General features: G+C 39.8%; 1 protein-coding gene across 1 annotated transcript in view; it reads left to right on the top strand.

Moving 5' to 3' along the window:
- LOC122080925 overlaps positions 1-15,204 on the top strand; it is a 54,721-nt gene that overhangs the window by 21,779 nt on the left and 17,738 nt on the right. Inside the window, exon 4 of the mRNA XM_042647821.1 lies at positions 6,199-6,287. Within this exon, the coding sequence (XP_042503755.1) occupies positions 6,199-6,287 (89 nt within the window). The remainder of the gene's footprint in view (positions 1-6,198; positions 6,288-15,204) is intronic.

Below are 15,204 nucleotides of genomic sequence, written 5' to 3'. Positions count from 1 at the left end.
ATGTAAGGCCTATGATAGTGAAAATTGCATCATGGTAAGAAGTTGACGGGACAATCATGGATGAGGGATAAGATCGATACTGACTGATCCCAATCTGTATCGGTCTGGAAGATGCAGTTCGGACAGTCCAAAATATGAATTGGTCATGATGCCCAGGATCAGCCCCTATGGCTTATCCTTTAGCGTTTAGACCTTCAAGATGTCGATATTATTTGGGCTTCTATCTCAGCTTTCACATGTTAGAGTTCCTTCAGAACAGCCTTTTCTCCAGTTCAGCCAGAACAATAAACCTAAATTCAACACACACGGTGGAGAGCTTGAACAACTTACTCGTTCCCAAAACCCTCGCAACCGAAGCAAAGCCAAGGAAACCGCCGCTGCTTGGAGCAACCTGGACATGAGGCTGGGCTGCTGCCCCCCCCCCTCTCCTCCTCTCTCCCTCCTCTCTCCCTCTCCCTCTCCCTCTTCCTCTCCCGACTGCTATTCTTCCCCTTCTTCTGAATCGCCCCTTTCCCTCTCCCTGCTTCTTCTTCCACTCCCTTTCCCTTCTTCTCTCGCTGGTGCTAGCGTCGGTCTCCCCTTTCCCTCTCCTTTCTTCCCCTTCTTCTCCTGCTGTTGCTAGTATCGGTCTCCCTTTCCCTCTCCCTCTCCTTCTCCCTCTCCCTTCTTCCTCCACTCCCTTTCCCTTTTCCCACTGTTGCTAGTGTCAGTCATCTCGATCTATTTTGAGGCTGCTGCAACCGCTCAACTTGTTTTCCCGCCAGCTGCCTGCCTTGCTTGGCTAGTAGGTGACTTGGTGTTGGCCCCTTCTGGGCTAGCTGCTTTTCGGTCGCCGTCCAGCTAGGCCTGCTACCCTTCTGGACGCCTCTCCCATTTGGCCTATTGATGTCTACCCTTCCGGTTGCCATCAGGCTTGTTTGGTCTGTCCTCTGGCTTGTCTGCTCCCCCGGTTTTGCTTCTCGGTTGGCTACTCGTCATTCTTGCAGCCCTTTTGGAAGCTACTCTTGTCAGGCCTGTTGTCCTGTTGGCTGTCATCCGTTCATGTATGCCCTTCTGGATGCCGGGCTCGCTTGGTCTGTCCACTTGCTCTCTTTGTGGCCTCTACCCTCATTGACTTCCTGCCCCCCCCTCTGGGCTTGCCGCCGTTGGCAGCCTGCCTTCGATCTATGGTTTGGACTTTTTGTCCATATCGGCAACAACCTCTTCGTTGGTTGGCAGCCACTCCACAGTTGCCCTTAGCAAGGTTAAAATATTGGTTTCGACCCTTGGGGAGACCAAAATTTCGGTCGAAATCTGGGAAATTTTGGTTTCAAAACCCAAAATGTTTTTTTTTTTTTTTACGTCCTATTTTAGATATTTCTAACCCATTGACATGATTAGTTTCATGGAAAAAATACCTAAAGTCATACTTATGCCATTGACCAAAGTTTGGTAATGTATGTTGAGTCGTTGAGTGAAATTATCCTACATAAGTACATATATAAGTTATAAAATAAAAATGTGAAATACATGATTAAAAGTATAAAACAAATAAAACATAATGTAAAAGATCCCAACTAAATAATAATTTTACATACTTGTGAGTTATCTCTCAAGTCTCAACACTTAATAGTCAACACTCAACAGCCAATTCCAAGTAGTGTCCAAGTATATTCTTTAAAAATTGACTTTTAGGAAAATGGGATTTACCTTTGTCCAAGCTCCCTTTCTGAGGTAGATGAATGTGCAAGATCCAAGCTTAGAATGAAGATTTGATGGCACAAGGGGAAATCTTGAGTGTTTTCCAAAGTTTCCCACTTCATAGAGAAGAAATATGGGGACATGGTCGAAATTTTGAAATAAAAGGCTTGGTTTCCCATTTAAGAAGGTTTTATAAACCTCGTTCCACCCAAAGGGTTGATCCCATTGGTCCATTCGAAAATTCCCACATTTCAGTCGAAATGTGGGAATTTTGGTTGATACTGGTCGAAACCAGTGACTTTTAAAAGTCATATAGTATTTGGTATCGGAGTCCTGGGATACAGTGGAAATGTGGGAAATTTCGACGGTAATGGTGGAAACCTCGAACCATGGCCCTTAGAAAGGTTGATGCCCTTTTGCCTTGGGGACCCATCTGTTAAGCTAGTTGCCCGCTTGGCCATGGCCCTCCTCCGCAATGCCAGCGCTACTCCACCGTGGTTGCCTCTTCTTCGACGTTGCTCCTTCATGTTGGTGGCTAGAAACTATTGTGTTAAGATGCTAGGATTAGGGTTTGTGGTTCTCTTCCCGATTCGGACTGATTTGCCCTTCTCTTTTGTTTTGGCATCCGGGCCAAGCTGTAGAAGTTCTCTAAGGCCTTGTGGGCCTTGGATGGTGCCCTTTATGGGCTTTTGTAACCCTTATTTCGTTTGTAACTTCCTTTGGGACTGTAGCTTCCCACCCCCTTTTTTTAATGCATTTACTATGCACAAAAAAAAAAAAAAAAAAAAAAAAAAAAAAAAAAAAAAAAAAAACCATATTCGTATGAGGAAATCTTATCTTCAACAACCTTGGACATAAAATTAATGATTTAATTATTGCTACCTCTAATGACAAATTGACAATAGTTATGTACTTTGTAGACTAAAAGTTAAGACACTTTCCAATCTAGCATAATAAATGAATTGAGGGAAGATTACTAATAAAAAATAACTTTACGCAAGTTATACACTTTCCAATGGCTGTATGGGGCTGATGTCTTTTAAATTTCTCTTTCCTGAATCTTTTCTCTGGGGTCTGAAATTGAATCTCCGTGGGCTCATTTACATGAATGCACGTATAGTCTAATTTATTTGTATCTTCAATTTCCTTGAAATAACCATTTTATCTGTATGTAAACATGATCTCCACTGCTGATTATGACAACCTTGTATCTGCAATTTTGGATATATTTAAATATAGGGAAATTTACATCCACCACCCCTCGCGTTTGCCTTAATTACATCATCCCCCCTCTCGTTTCATTTTTTACATTTAAACCCAAAAAACTAACACCGTTTCATTGGTCTGAGGTTCTTTCCATTAACTTGAACCCATTTTTTTAAAATCCCCAAATCACCCTTATACCCTTCAACCTACGAAATCAAAACAAATTGGGCTTAGGGTTTAAACTATTCTTTGCAACAGGGGTAATTGATCATATATCATCTTTAATAACAAGCTAATAACTCTCTTGTAAATATTGAGTTAAGAATTGAAAATGGACAGCTCTATGTGCAATCAATGGACAGCTCTAGGCAGGATTAAACTCTGCCCAAGTTGCAAGCCTTTGGTCTGCATTGGAATGAGGAATTAATGCTGGACAGAGTAGAGATGGATCTTCCTTCCTTGTTAGATTATTTAACATTCAATGTCTCTTGCTGTCCAATGTCATCCATCCTACCATCGAGTATGAATTTCCAACTAATACCACCTCTTACTCGATCAAACCAGAAAACCTATAAGAATATCTGCAGCTCAAAAAGGGGGAAAGATAAAAGTTGGGAATTCTCTTAGCCTCAATAGTAGCAGAAGTTAATGCTCATAAGGTGTTTGTTGGTAGGAGTTTCTCTGGAACCATTGATAGGAGCCATATCAGCAGGGTGTACAGCAGTTATAAAGCCTTCTGAGCATGCTCCTGCAACCTCTTCTTTTCTGGCCAAAGCCATCCCAAGATACATGGACACTAAAGCCATTAAGGTCATTGAAGGAGGAGTAACCGTAGCAGAGCCTCTCTTAGAACAGAAATGGGACAAGATATTCTTCACTGGTAATACACACATAGCTATATGGCCTTCCACTTGAAAATATGGTTCTGCTACTGATTAACACCATTACCCATAAACATCCAAGGAGTACACAAGTCGGACGCATAATCATGTCTGCAGCTGCTAAACATCTTACACCTGTTACCCTAGAGTTGAGTTGGGGACAAAAATTGAAATGCATACCTTCACTTCACTGGAGAGTATCTGTTTTCGTTGGACGCTATCGACTTCGTCGGAACGTATTCCACACTTCGCCGGAAGGAAGAGGGCCTCTCCTTCGTTGGAGAGGATATCGCACAGTTAGGGTTGGGATTTGGGGGTTTTTTAAGGTTCAAAAGGGTTTAAAAGTGAAACAGGTAGGAGGGTAGTTCGGTCTTTTCAAGTTCGAAACTAACACCAGTGAAACGGTGTTAGTTTTTTGGGTTTAAATGTAAAAACGAAACGAGAGGGGGGATGATGTAATTAAGGCAAACACGAGGGGTGGTGGATGTAAATTTCCCTTAAAAATATTTTGAATTTTCTTCCCCTGGTTTTTGACATGTTGGTTAGTGGAGTTACCCATCTCATAAGTTCCTGTTTGTTTGACAGAGAATGGTGGAAAAGGTAAAAAAGGGTGGAAAACTTGTATTTGTTTCCCACAAACTACCACAAGTATGAGTGTTTGGATAAGTGGGGTGGGAAACTTACCAGATAAGTTCATCTAATGCAATTATTATTGACTACTGATGTGGCACTCAACTTTTTCCCACCCCACTCACTTCTTGGCACTAATCATGGAAAAGTTGATATTGTGTGCGTCTCTCTTTCTCTCCTCCTTTTATATCCTCTCTCTCCCATTGAATTCCACCCCATCTCCATTTCCTCTTTCTCCCACCAAATTACACTATTTCCTTCCCTTCCCTTTCCTTGTCAAGCCAATCCACAACATGTGGGACCCACCTTCACAAGTTTTTCAGCCCTTTTTATCCGTCAAACAAAGGGGGCTTGAGTGTTTTTCTCCTCTGGGATTCTGAAATGGGACTCTCATGGAGTGCTGCTATAGGGCCATATGTTTATTTTATGGGTGTTTTTGGTGCAGTATCTTTATTAAACAAGTGGGAAACTTCCTAGATCATACAGACTATGAGCCACAAATGAATTTCCTTGTGTCAAACCCATTCAGTAAGATATTGGTATTGCATTAAGAATCCAAGGTTTGTAGTTGTTCCATAAATATAAAATCCTTGTTCCCAACCTTGATTTCCACTTTAGTTAGAGAGAAAAATGGTTGGCAGCAACTTTGGAACAAAAACACTTCAAAAAATTGTTTTTCTAGAAAATTACTCATCTTGGCCATTTTATGACCGTTCGATATACACCGATACATACCGATACGTATCGATACATACCGAAACGTATATTTCACTTCGATTTTGAATTTTTCATAGAGTATCGGTATGTATTGGTATGTATCGTAAGATACGTATTGATACAAAAGGGTTTTAAAAATTCCATGTATCGTATCGGTCCGGGCCGATACGGACCGATACTTTAAACTCTAGGTACAACTGGGCACAGGTAGCCACTGATTTCTCAGCCTTCTCTGTTATTGTTGCTTCAATCTCTTCCTTCGCTTGAAAAATTTGTGTTCCTCTCTCTCTTTCTCATTGCTTTGGCAGACAGCGAACATGATCAAAATGAGGGCAGAAGTGAAAAGTGGATCCTATAATTTTTTATTAGAGAGTTTGTTTGTGCAAGTGAGGCCCACTATAGTATGCACAAATACTGTAAAATATATTAGGGGAAGTATTTCAACTTACTTTTGCACATTTTATGTACAACAGACAGCCAAAAAAGAAAACTTAATTATGTCAATATGAATGAGACTAGTATTTTAGGTCATTTTTTGGATGGAATCCATGTCTTCCTCTCTACAAATTAATATGATTTTTGGTTCTGACAAAAGGTGTTTGATGTCACTCATGTCAGAGAAATCCATTTCCTATCAGTTCCGACTTCTGAATAGTTTCTGTCTCCTGGTTTTGTTGTCTAATTATTGAATCCCAATCTTACTGAAATTTTGAACCCTAATCTTAATGAAATCATTACATCCATAACTCTTGGCTTCTTTGTTGAGACCTGACATGAGATTTACTGTTTATGTGAGATGATGTTGTAATGTTAGATATTGATTCCCAGTAAATTAGTAATTTAGTTTTTTTGTCTTCAAAAGTTCATCTTCGAATGTAGTGTACTTTTCTTGAAATTGCCATTGTTGTCTTCTGGATTCTCAATTGCTGGCACTATTTATCACTTAGAACTATAATTGCCTTATCAGTTGAGTTTGATAGGTTTCTTGATGTTGTCGTTACATTATATTGGATGCTTCTTGGTCTTGTTGGACTGATCTACATTTTTCTTTCTCCCCCCCCCCTTCCTTTGTTTTGGTTGTTAGCCCTGGCCGTTGGCAGCATAACCAACCAACTTTTGGATGAGAATGTTCAAGTATTTCGTCAAATTTCAGCTAATCTTTTAAGATTCAAGGTGAGTAGCTTAGCTCCTATTTTTACTTGATGTGGATATCTCCTGGTTTTATTGTTTTAAAAAAGTAAAGAGTATGACACTGGAATAGTATCAGATCCTAACAAAGCAGCAAACAAAAGAGAAAACAAGGAGGAACAGAGAAAGTTTCGGTTAGACATACTAGGGGTGTCAATTATAAGCCCGCACTAGTAGGCCTAATTTGGACTAGCTTGACAAATAAATGTGTCGGGCTCAAGCCCAACACATTTATTAAATGGGCGTTCACAGTGCAGGTAGCTAGCTCGTCGAGTGCCTGACCTAACTCACACGTTTATATGCCCGGCTTGAACCGACTCGTTGTAGCCAGACCCGCTTTAATACTTTATAAAATTCCTATTTTTCCACTGTTAGTAAGAAACTAATTAAGCTTTCTTACCCTTTGATTTTTAATAAGATTTGATTTAATTAAACTTTGTTTTGTAAATTGTAATAGTCATAATCTCTCTCTCTCTCTCTCTCTCTCTCTCTGTTTGTTATTTTTATTTTTTAAACAACCATAATCTCATATCATTTCTCTTCTTTATTAATGATTTGCACATCATATTTCTAAGCCTTCAACCCACTTAAGAGATTTGCACATCATATTTCTAAGCCTTCAACCCACTTAAGAAAATAGTTTTAGGGTAGGCATGTTTAAAGCCCGTTTGGACTTAAATAGGTTCATAGTCTGGTTAAAGCCCATTTGAGGTAGCCTGATTAAAGCTTGACACCGATCGGACCAATTATTAAACGTACCATGCCCCCCAAAGCTAGGCCCGTTTACTTAAATGGGTGTTCATGGTGCAAGGCTTCCAAGTGGTCAAGCCTGGCTATGCCTGATCGAGACCGGCTTGACCCGACCATTTGACACCCCTAAGACATACAGTCTAACCGATACCTCCACATTTTCTATATAGATGATTGAATATGAAATTACAAGTGACGACATTACTTAAGTACACGAATTACAGTTGTACCCTAGCTTATAAAATACTACCAATCGTACCGTTAATAATCATGACACCTAATGACACTTAACAGAAATTTTGGCACAAATTGTAACTAGGAGAAGAAAATAGGTTTTAGTTTTAGCATGGACTTTTATTTGATCCATGCCATGCTATTTCATTATATTATCCACCGCCGTAGAGTTAATTGAAGCACCATGGCCCCTTTTTTTGAAGCAATCCTAGGTCACATGCCTTTTAAATCCAGTTGAGGGAAAAAGGTGAAGCGCTTGGAAGATTGGTGGTTGAACTATGTATTGCTTGGAAATAAAACTTATGCTCATTAAATAATATCCTACTATAATTGCGATTGCTCTAATGATGCCCAGGGAGATATGGAAAAAAATGATAAAAGTGGATAGAGAGGAACTTTCTATGGGAAGTTGGTAGAGAGAGAATGAAGCATAGTGAAATAAAAGAAAGAAGCCTAGTAGTTCTGGTGATTGGGTATTGAGGTTGCATCCTAGTAGCATATGCTTTTCAATGAATCTTGGCAAGTGTAGAATGAACTTAAATGCTTGGTATTCAGAATCTTGTGATCGACATTGCACTTTAGTCCCTTGAGACAAGACGGATATATATGCAGAAATTTTCTTGTTAGGAGAAAAGGAGTCAGTGTTGTTAGTAATGGAGGAAAGAAAGTTTTGGTAGGAGTATGCTGCAGGCTGTATTGATTCCCGTATTTTCAGCTTATCTGTAGCAAATGTTTCATACATATTTGATATCATTGATGAGTACTTTATTGGGTCGTAGAACTCAATGATATCTAAAAAGAGAAGTAGAATTTCTTATTGGGAAACTAAAGGACATTCAGTGTCGACTTTAGGATGGAATTTTATGTGAAAACTGTACTCAAAAGAAATTTCCCACCAAGTTCCCAACTCAAGAATGTTTTGTCATCAATTATATCCTCAAGGTAAACACCTTCATTTATATAGATATCTCTTTAAGGAATCAAATGCATGCCATACTCAAAACGAGCATGCCAATTTTCCACCAATTTGCAAATTGTGTGCGAGTGTAGAGTCTTAATCTCGTATCTGTTCTTTCTGCTATATTTCCTGCTCTGATATGACATCAGTGCTTGCCTTCCTGGCATCATGGGTTCACTAGCATATGATATTGTGACTTGTCATTGTGAAACACAATGGCAGAGCTTGGAGTGGCCTAGTACATGCAGCTTTTTGGAGCCCTTGGTGAGACAGTGGATATTTGAAGGGAAGGTGTCCACTGAGATTATTTATAGTATCAAGTATCCATCTGTTCTAAAGCACAACATTTGAGGAATCTCTTTTGGTTTATTATGAGAAATTGGTTATATGGTGACAGCAACTGGTACACATAAAAGTAAAGGGCATACCCAGTGCATGAGGCTTCTGCCACTGCGGAGTGCGGGGTCTGGGGAGGGTCATAATGTAAGCAGCCTTACCTCTGCATTGTAGAGAGGCTGATAGGCTGTTTACTGGCTCAAACCCATGACCACTATGAACTGGTACATCTTGTAAAAAACCTTGTGCCTTCTCCAGTCTATGAAAAGTTTTTGGTGTTACTGATTCTGTGAAATTGGTGTCCATCTTATCTGATTCAATATTGTTGCAGTCTTACAGAGACATGAAGTTTTTCCCACCAACAGATGGCAAAGTTAATCTAAAATTTTATTGGTTCTCTTTGGGGAAACCATAGATTTCTGTTATTGGAGCCAACTGGAATTTCCCACTCAAAATGGAGGCATTCTCTCTTCATTGGGTAGAATATTCATAGTACGTGAAGATATTAGTGGCCTATACCTTTATAAATAGAGCAAGTTGAGGAAGACAGAAGTAGACACTTGTTTATTAAAGTCAAGTCTCGGTTGTGGTAATCTTTTTGTTGAGATATGAGTCATAAGTTGGGGGTTTGTCCCAACCTTTCCAAGTTAGACTAGGTTGCTTTATGTCTTCGATTGTTAGTGGGAGTTAGGAGGAGTTAGTTTCCTATTCAGATTACAATTGTAAATGCCACAATAGATCTTTACGGTGTAAGCCTATCATGGGTTTAGCAACTTCTCCGTCGTCTCTCTCTTCTCCTTTCTTCTTCTTTGATTCTAGTTCTCAAATCTCTACATGGTATCAGAGCCATGAAGAAGAAGAAGAAAAAATAGGGTAACCTGTGCTTGATTATTGTTGCTGAAAAAAAAAAAGAGAGAACTGCATACGTAGTGAATGTTCGTGTGTCGTGGTAATCGACTGTCATCCTGTTTGTTCTTTTGGTACCTCTGGTCTGGCTGTTTTTCTTTGCTTCTGTTGTCTGCCGATTTCTGCTTGCATCCTTCGAAAGCAAGATTTGCATCTGGAAGGTTTTGGAGTCGAGCTTGGTGTCTGTCCTTGGATCAACCTTGACCTCAGTCTCTGATTTGGTTTATCGATGCTGAACCTGGTACCAATTGCTGCTAACTACTGATTTTTGGTTCTGCTAATTGCTGCATACGTTTTAGTGATCTTGTTCTCGATTTTTTGCTGCTGCCCTAAGGATTGAAGCTCTGCTGGTGTCCTTTGGTGATTTCTGGTCGATGTGGTTGTTCATCCCCTCCTTATATTCTAGTTCTTGAGAACTCAATTGAGATGTTGGTTGGCGGTCTGCTGGGCATGATTGCTGATAGTCAATTGCTGCTCTATCTCTCTTAGGTGAGATCATGCGCTGGTTCGCCGTGTTATCGTCTTCAACCTCTGTTTTGAATCTCCTCTGGTTCTCATCCCTGTTATGGTATGCATCCAGAAGGGTTTGGGATTGTGATTCTTCATCTTTTTTTTTTTTAGATCGATTGGAGACCTGGTGACACTAGTTTCGTACCTGCAAGCAGGACTCATCCGCTGGGTTTCTTGGCTTGATTTCGAAGGTTGAAGATAACCTTCCTCGTGAAGTAACTTTACCCATTTATTTTATTTTCCCATCACATCCTGATGATGTCTCCTTATTCCTTATTATCCTTATTTTATTTTTAGTTCCAATATTACCCTTTCAACTACATGATGTCTCCTTATTCCATATTATCGTTATTTTATTTTTAGTTCGAATATTACCCTTTCTACTGTATATGTATTATTCCTCTTTGGTTTGCTCTCTTGTTAGTTTGAGTTCCATATTAATTATAGCTATGCCATTCCCCTTTTCAACCTTTAGATATATTACTATATTACTATTACTCATTCTCCTATCCCATTGCCTCTTTTACGTTTCAAGTATCCCTTTGGACTTGTACCAAAAAAAAAAAAAGAGTTATCCCTGTGGATATTCTGGTTAGTTACGGTTTTTCCATTACTCCTTGCTATTGCCTATAATGAACTTGGATGGGTCTATACCAAACCCAATTTGGGTATTTTGACCCAGGTTCTGCATCAATTGGAGATTGCATGGATTATTTACAGCATTACCATTGGTCTGTATATTTTCTTGGTGGACCTGAATCACATCTTTTGGATAGACAGTGTTTTTGGCACATTGGTATTGGCATGTCATGGTGGTTCAAGATTTTTTGTTCAGCTTTTTGCTGCCGTGAGGGGGAGTTGGAAATTATTCTATTATGATGCTTTTATTATGAGATTCTTTGTGACGCGCATTACACGTGAGAGGGAGATTGGAGATTTTTATTTGCTCTGCACAATTCATCAAATGGAGATTCTATTCATGATTATTTCAGTGAAGATTATTTATCAACTCGTGACTTCATTAAAAGTTTTGGCTTTTGATGGGCAACACTAATGGAGTGATATCTTAAGGATGGAAGTTGCTACCTGGTGATCTAAGTTTCTGCCCTCCATCTTTACCCTTTTAAAGCATGATATGGTGTGTTTTTTTTTATTTTTAATATTCCCTTATTGAAAATCAAGTTACGCAGTTATAGGGGAGCATCTATTGTCATTTCCTATTTGCTGCAATGGTATTTTGGATTGCGGTTGATGTTATCTACCGTCCGTTTTGTTTGTTGTTGATGGTTTGACACAACATTTTTTTTTTAAAATCTATTGATGCTGGTGATGTTGATGTGCTTGAGTTCATATTGCTACTGGTTTCTGATGATTAATTGGAGTTCTCTCTATGCTCATTGGAGTCTACAACTACTATTCAAGACTGGTGTTACATTTGATTTTATGTTCTTGTTGATCCAAGCTAGAGCTTTCTTTTGATATATATATATATATATATATATACACACTCCAACTTGAGGAGGAGAGTGGAGATATGAGTAATAAGTTGGGGGTCTGTCCCAACCTTTCCAAGTTAGACTAGGTTGCTTTATATCTTTCATTGCTAGTAGGAGTTAGGAGGAGTTAGTTTCATATTCAGATTGTAATTGTATTTACAAGTTTATAAATAAAGGCACAAACCACAATATATTTTAACAGTCGGAGTCTATTGTGGGTTTAGCAACTTCTCCATCGTCTCTCTCTTCTCCTTTCTTCTTCTTTGATTCTGGTTCTCAAATCTCTACATTTTTGAATATCTTTGGAACTTGAATAGGCTATTTTGTGGTGGATAATGTAGAAAATGTGCTGTTGCAGGTTCTTCTGGATGGTGGGAATTCCTTGACATATATTTTTACCGTCTGACCACTCATTATAGTCCTTTTCTTTCTCTCGTTCGTTTTAATTTTACTTTTTTTTCCTTAAATTTTTCGAAAAAGTTTGGGGAAAGAAAAAAAATTGGGGCCACATAAGATATAAGTTTTGATGAAGTCTATAGCATCTTGATAATTTCGAATTATAGGTTTTAGAGATATGTAAGATGGCATATGAGTGCATTCAATAATTTCAGTGGTTTCTATTCAGTTCTTTCATTTCTAGAGTGAAGCTTTTCTAGTTTTATATTAGGATCATCTAGTTAATGGTAGGCTTGATGGTGAATCAACTCAGGTAAATATCTTACCTGGTGTGAACAAACCTAAACCATGTTAATTAGGATTAAGTTATTTCGTTCTTTGGACTTTGGGGTGATTATTGTTATTGATATCAGATTGATCTAGTATCGACGAGAAGATAAAGAAGAAGACAAAGTAAAAAGGAGAAGAAAAGACAAGATGAGTGAGATAGGGTGATTGAGTTGCCCTACTCGTCTTAACTATCTTATTTCAAATCATAGTTATTATGGCATGTAGGCGACCCAAGGCTTTGGAGGGGGCTTGGATGCAAGGAAACACCAACAAGGCACGTAAGCTCCCGCCTAGGCCACCAAGGCACCTGGACGCTGGAGTGTCACCTACGTAATTCCTTGATTACTATGTTTCAAATAATGATGAATCAAAAGGCAAAATTACCCTGTCCCCGCAATAGTACCCCTATAGCAATCATTCCAACAATTATAAAAGAAAATATTTGTTCTTTGGGCTTGACCCTTGGGGGTTTGTACTGTTAGTCTAAGTATAGCTATTAATAATCAAACCGGTGTAATAATAGGTTTTATAGGTATTCTAGAGTCCAGTCAAACAGGTCCTTAAGTCCATTAGGGTTTTATAGTCTTGTAATATTCTAGAGTATTCCTTTCTCCATTATAAATAAAGAGTGGCTGGTCTCTATGAGACAAGCTCAATTCCCCAAATCAACATGATAACATAGCCATTATACCCTAAATCCCATTTTCTTTCTCCCTCTTCATTACCCTACCCTAGTCGCCGCCTACACCTCTCGTCTACCACCACCGCCAACACCTACCACCGTCACCGTCAGGGCCTTTGCCGCTGCCGTCGACAATGCCTTTTCCGTTGCCGTCGATAATGCCTTTGCCGCTGCCGTCGACAACGCCAGTGAATCCCTCCATCGCCTCTGCCGCTGCTCGCCGCCTCATTCGCTAGTGCCTCCCGCGACTGCTCGTCGCCTCAGTCACTAGCGCCTCTAGCCGTGACTCCCCACCTCTGTCGTTAGCGTCTCCTATTGCCGCCTTCGTCGCTAGCGCCTCCCACCACCGCCGCTGCTAGCTTCTAGCACCTTCTTCCATAGCCGCCATCTTCTACTACTCAGTGGTTGAGTGTGATATTTCCCACCAAGGTTGTTCATCTTGTTATCTCTTTGTGAGATGATATGTACCAGGCGTCTACTCTCTAGTTGTTGAAGTTTCTAGTGCTATTCTAGGGACTTTGTTTGAGACCCTTTTTTCTCTGATTAGGATTTAGGAAACATGTTTGAGGTTACTACTGCATCCACTGGATCTGAAGGACTACTCATCATGTCCGTGCCATCCTCCCTAGCTCCATCAAACTAGATGCAAGCAAGTATCCATTGTGGTCTCGTTCATGCTTCTTGGCTATTGGTGGTTGTGGCTATTCAGGCTATATTATAGGTGCGAATGAAACTCAAGCAAATGGGTGACGTACAACTTTATCTTTATGTCCTACCTCGTCAATTCCATTGATCCAACTATTGTTCGGATCTATCTATTACTAAATACTGCTGCCAAGATTTGGCAGGCAGCGAAGGACATCTATTCTCAAATTTGCAATGATGCCCAGTGTTACGAGTTGAGGAAATGGATCCATGACACTAAACAGAAGGAACTTTTTCCTCTTTCACAGTATTACTCTACCCTCAAAGGTATGTGGCAAGAGTTATATTTTTATATTGACACTGCTTTTACATGCGAAAGTAATACTTGTATTATTGCAAAGAAAGAAGATAAGATTCATGTGTGTGTGCTTTTTGCTGGCCTCAATACTGAGTTTGATTAGTCTCAAGCACAAATTTTGGGTAGAGTTCTATTTCCCTCCCTAAAACAGGCTTATGCCTTGATTCAAACTGAAGATACTCGTCGTACTACTAGCTGTCACCTGTTATACAGGATTGCTCTGCTTTTTCCTCTGGTTCAAGGAATCAAACTAGGGATGCTCCTCCTAGACCCACAGAGAAGGAGGTTGTAAAGTGTGATTACTGTGGGAAGGAGCGTCACACCAGGGACAGATGCTGAAAGTTACATGGTAAACCAACCATGTAGAGTGTGATTACTTGTGTTTGTGGACAAGGGTGGTCCAATGTTGTTGCAAATCAGTCTTCTGATGACACTCCTACAGATTCATCTGTCTCCTATGAAGTGCTACAGACCCTACGCCAATTGATCACCAAACTTGACACTGCATCCTCCTTTGCGGCTTCAGTTACTTCCTTGCCAACTTCCTTTGATCCTGCTCCAAACATAGGTCTCCTAAACATTTTCATGCTAACTCTTCTATGTTAGGTAACCAAAAGGTTCAGGTGGCTGATGGGTCTCTTTCCTCTGTCTCTGGAAAGGGTTCCCATCTCACCTAGTCCATTATTATCTCTGTAGTCAGTAGTGCATGTCCCAAAATTTTCTACTAATCTTCTTTCCAGTAGTAGCATTACTAGGGATCTTAATTGCAAAGTAACGTTCTTCTCTACTCATTATCTCTTTCAGTACCTGGAAACAGAATGTACGATTGACAGTGGTAAAGTGGTGGATGGTTTGTACTGGCTCGATCGGTCTCCTACTGCGTTGACTTCTTAGAACACTGTTCCAGATGCATCTATTTCTGCCTTGACTGACCTTCACCAGTGGCTTCATCGCTTGGGTCACCCTCCATTAGGAATTTTAGCAAAGTTATTTCCAGATTTATTTCGAAAGTGCAATCCAAACAATTTCTTTTGTGATGCTTGTGTTTTTGCCAAGCAAACTAGATCAATTTATCCTATTTCAGATAATAGAAGTTTGATTCCATTTGCTTTGATTCATTTTGATGTGTAGGGACCATCCTGTCGTGTCTCTATTACTGAATCACGTTGGTTTGTGACGTTTAATGACTGCTTTAGTCGTACCACGTGGGTTTATCTATTGCGTCAGAAGGGCAATGTTTTTTCCTGTTTTAAGAAGTTTCATAAGATGGTTCAGACTCAGTATGATGCTGAGCTCCGGAT

This window comes from Macadamia integrifolia, chromosome 1, assembly GCF_013358625.1.
Source record: "Macadamia integrifolia cultivar HAES 741 chromosome 1, SCU_Mint_v3, whole genome shotgun sequence".
Classification (NCBI taxonomy): Eukaryota; Viridiplantae; Streptophyta; class Magnoliopsida; order Proteales; family Proteaceae; genus Macadamia; species Macadamia integrifolia.
The sequence above is the reverse complement of the archived record's forward strand: the minus strand, read 5'-3'. Positions and strand labels throughout refer to the sequence as shown.